Source organism: Atta colombica, unplaced genomic scaffold (assembly GCF_001594045.1).
Source record: "Atta colombica isolate Treedump-2 unplaced genomic scaffold, Acol1.0 scaffold186, whole genome shotgun sequence".
NCBI lineage: Eukaryota > Metazoa > Arthropoda > Insecta > Hymenoptera > Formicidae > Atta > Atta colombica.
The window spans coordinates 94,929-99,731 of NW_017259278.1; the positions used below are offsets into that span (position 1 = coordinate 94,929).

General features: G+C 28.9%; 1 protein-coding gene across 1 annotated transcript in view; it reads left to right on the top strand.

Moving 5' to 3' along the window:
- The window catches only part of LOC108686482 (serine proteinase stubble-like), a 68,919-nt gene that overhangs the window by 31,473 nt on the left and 32,643 nt on the right, over window positions 1-4,803 (top strand). The window contains exon 2 of the mRNA XM_018191819.1: window positions 3,546-3,850. Coding sequence (XP_018047308.1) covers window positions 3,546-3,850 — 305 coding nt within the window. The remainder of the gene's footprint in view (window positions 1-3,545; window positions 3,851-4,803) is intronic.

Genomic DNA, 4,803 nt, shown 5'->3' on the forward strand with positions numbered 1-4,803 from the left:
TTTAGAATAAAAAACACATGATCACTATATATTAAGAAAAGAAAATAATTTATAATTATTTTTAATAAAATACTATATTACATACATATTTTATTAATTATTTATACTATATTATTATTAATACTATTATTAATATTTTATTAATAATTTAATATTTAATTGTTTTAATGAAGCTATACAAATATATTGTTTAATTTCGCAGAAATATCGATTTTTCATTGATCCAATTTTTTCCAATACTTGTTGCTCATAATGCACGATGTTTATCACATGGAAATATTTTCATTAGCCTTTAGCTGCAGAATTAGTGCAAAATGAGATTGCACACCCAACCAGTTTGCAATTATTTTTAATAATCTAATAAATCGTAAGTCGTGATGTTTTTCTAATCTTCAAAATTAGAAAAACATCACGACTTACGAGAAAACTATCAAGGTTAGAAACTAGAGACTCTTAAGAGAAAGCAATCGTGAAAAGAATCTCTAGAGTTTCTGTTCTTTGTGTCGCGACCTTCATTATTTCTCTAGTGTATTCTCGCCAAGGATAGGAATGGGTGGCTAGAGTAAACTTTGATTATCTTGTGTAAAAATTATTATCGCTAGATTCGCGATCTCTTCTTAGAATTATATCTACAGAAAAATCGCTAATTACGAACGCATGTGAATGACGATAAATGAAATTCCTCTTCAAGTCTCAAAAATTTAGTTTATAATTTTTAAACTTCTATTATATAATAAACTTGATATCTAGTATTTATTTAGTTAACCACCATTGCGTTTTAATTTCAAAGGTATGGAGTTTCTATTAGGAATTGATTTACTTATCATTCTATTAAAAGGAGAATCTACTACGATCCTTTGTCTTAAACGAAACATGGTCTCTATGTTTGAAATTTTATCGCCTCCAACAGTCTGTGGTTATGTTTTGATATGAGGTGGAAGAAAAAGGATTAGATTACCCTTTGACTCTCTCTCTCCGTAAACTAGCGTATCATAAGTCGCGACTATTGAAATATTAAATGTAATGTAATGTTAGTAAATATTATAATAAATAAACATGAAATGTTACAAGGATCATCATCTGTCCTTCTTTAATATTTTATGTTATTTTAATATTTTATTTAATGTTTTATTTAACATTTAATATTTATAATTTAACAATAGCATATTTAAAGTATATGAAAGACAAAGAGAGTGTCAGAAAAAAGATGAGAACGAATCGAAGCATCGGAGATATCCGAGAGACATTTCCGAACGCAGCCAAAATTGTCGCTCTAATGATTTTGAGATAAAAGTCATCATGTGATCTTTTTTGTCGTTAAAACAGTCAATGAAGTTTGAAGTGGCTGTGAAGCGGCTCGTAAAAATACACCTTAAGAACCAATCGCTTGGTGAATAAGTTATATTCCGAAACTCATCAAAAAAAGTGTTGCAATCTTTCTGTGATTGGTGGATCTGTATAACTAATTTCGCGGCCATGCTCTATCTTTAAGCCTATTCTATAATGTGTTTTTTATTTCTTGTTTCTTGTTGTTGCTATTTTTTTACTTGCCTTTTTACTTCTTATCTGATTTTCTGTTTTCTGTTATCCAAGATAAAGTTAACGAACTTCGGAAGAAACAAGAAATATAATTGTTGTTAAAACGGTCGCAAAGGGGAAGAGAGAAGAAAGAGATAAAAAGCAAGAAACAAAAAGCATATTGTAGAGTAGACTTTAAAGTGAGCACTTGTGTGGCGGAGAGAGTTTACCTTGCTACAGAGAGAATTTATTCGCGGACGCGTAAATACCTAGTAAGGAAAGGGTTAATAGTGTCTTATATTTAGGGGAAACGTTCCTTTAATATACTTAATTTATGGAAGCGAGAAATACATTAATAATATATAATTATTAATAATAGCAAGAAACATGTATTAATCTTCCTATGTATCCATAAGAATCATTCTTTAGTAGCCAAATAGCTGAAACATTTCTTTAAATAGTAAAATGGTTTTATATATATTGCTTGATGAAATGTAATCTGGTAAATTCTTTGATTCCACGAAGAAGAATCCCGATAATAGTGAGTTAGCTCTCGTTAACTTGAGTCTCATGTTTGTCAAGATCAAGCTTGTGATTATCCTTTATCATTTTTATAAATGTAGTTTTGTAATAAAATTACGTATGCAGGAATGCGTTCGTCAATGGAGCCCTAACTACGCCTAAGTAAGTGATATACAGTTACAATTAACGGCGGCAACAGTGACAGTAATTATAAGAGACTTTCCTTTTTGCCATGAGCTGTGAGGTAACGCTGTCCTCGATTGACATCTGGCCCGCGACTCGCACACTTGAATCGATTAAATTATTTTTCTTCGAGATTAAAAAACCTAAGCTGAATATAATTAACTCAGAATTTGAGACAGTTACAATTTCGATTGCCTTCATCACTTGTGCTTTCATGACTTTTACAATGAATATCTTCATCTAATACTTTTGTCTATCTCTTCCTAATTCTTTTATAATTACTAAAGTAATTGTGATAAATTTATATGTATTTATACATAAAAAATTATTTAAAAAGTATTAAAAGCACTAGTTAGCTCTTCTTGATTAAAAAATCTTATCAATTTACTAAACACGTACTCTTGTTTTAATAAAGTTATTATATAAATTATAATATTTATATATTTATCTACTGTTATTGAAACAAGATTATTTTGAACTGTTAGCTCTCTATATACATTATTTTTTTTCTCTGTATATTAATGTTGGCAAGAAATTTAGAATGAGTCATATCCACAAAGCTCCGATTAAGTTTCCAGGGAGTTCATTTTGCTGAACTTTTGGGTTTATAAAATTCGACAAAATGAACTCCAAGGAAATTCGTATTGCTGAGCTCCCAGGGAACTTATAAATTCAACTAAATAAGTTCTTAGGGAGTTCATTTTGCTGAACTTTCGGAGAGTTTAAAAAGAGCTCCCTGTAAACCAAAATAAAATTACCAGAGAAGTCTTTTCGAAGCTTAAATGAAGCTTACAAAAATTTTCTGAACTCTCGAGAAGCTCTCAAGGAGTCGTATTTTGTGACTATAATGCGAGTTTTTGCTTGAATTATACTAGATGAATTTGGAGAAACTTTATATAATAGTGTACTACAAAATATTTAAATTATATGTTCTGAAACATACTATAAAATCATTCTGTAGAAATTTAATTTATTTCTTGTCTCCTTTAAAAAACTTCTTATGCTTTCTAGTCTATATTATGTTTAATATATCGAATGGTTCTTTTAAATTAATTTCAATTAAGATTATATGACAATTTAATTTTATCGCGAATAAACCAGTTTTGGACTTTTATCTCAACCAAGTTCGAATTAACATAAATTTATATTATAAATAAAATAATATAAATTTAAAATACAATCAATATATTCAAATTGTTAAATTTGAATTAAAACAAAAATTTGTTATGAATAGAAAATATGTTAATATATTTAAATTATATGAATTTTATTTTATGTTTTTAATAGATCGAGAATGATAAGAGTGATTTATGTATATGTAGGTTTTTTAAATTCTCTAACGAGCACGGCGAAGATCGCCGACTGTCCAGGAGTATGTGTGCACACGTTGGCGACAATAATGTGCGATGACGTCCTTGAGGACGTGCTATGCCCCACGATAAGTATGCGATGCTGTCTGCAGGATCCGATAAATAGTACCAGTTCGTCTGAAAACGCAATTGACGATGAGGAATCGTCAACTTCGACTGTGTCTACGATCATCAAGACCACGACAATTTCTACGACACCTGCGACAACTACGACACTCAGCACATCGACTTCCTTCACTTCGACAAAAACTACACCGGTACGTTCAGCAGATTTAGTATTAAATTTAGAGAAAATAAATTAGATCGTGAAAATTGCTTTATTAAAGTTATTATTAGAAAGCATATATAGTGGAAAGTCCTCTGTTATGAGATAGGCGCCTAACATGAGATTCTGCTAAACTAATAAACGCTATCTATTGGTCCATCATGAATTTATTGCTCTGGATTGAAAACTATTTAGTAGAAAATTCATTATTAGATCATGCCTGTATTGTAAAACAAGATTTTTGAATTTGTCTTCAAGTTTCATTGAGATGAGTTTCATTTAAATCTTGTTTATTATTTAATAAATAAATATTTGGCAATAAATTCTTCATGTAGTGATAGAGTAAGGTATTAATAGAAAAATACAGGATATATTGAATTGTTTAATTACAGAAGTTAAATTTGATGACGTAAAATCATAAGACATGGAAATCGTAATATGAAATATCCAGCGTATTCCTAATATAAAATAACCCATGCTCCTATATTATAGTGAAAATTGTTACTAAAGTATAAATGTTATTGTACAATAATAAAAAAGATAATCGGAATGAACGTCGAATGTCTATATATGCTTGATTCCTTCTAATCTTGAATCCATCTTCTGAAATCGAGTTCTGGGTACAATCTATCACATGCTTATTTTTCGCGTACGCTGGCTGTGTTTGTTTGTATTTTAGAAACATTAAATAAAGCTTTTTAATTGAAATATTGATATACTTTGCGTTTTACTATCGATTTCTTGGGACATCTCATATTAAAAGCACAATTTTTTGACTTTACTCACTTTTTATATTTTTTTAATTAAAAAAAAATGGAATTTGAATTAAATTTTATGTGACATTATCTAAGCTTATTAAATTCCTTTCAAAATGATCTATTATTTTTTAAAATTCTGTTAGACTTCTTATCGTTTATCAAAAAAAAACTCGGTATATATATATAT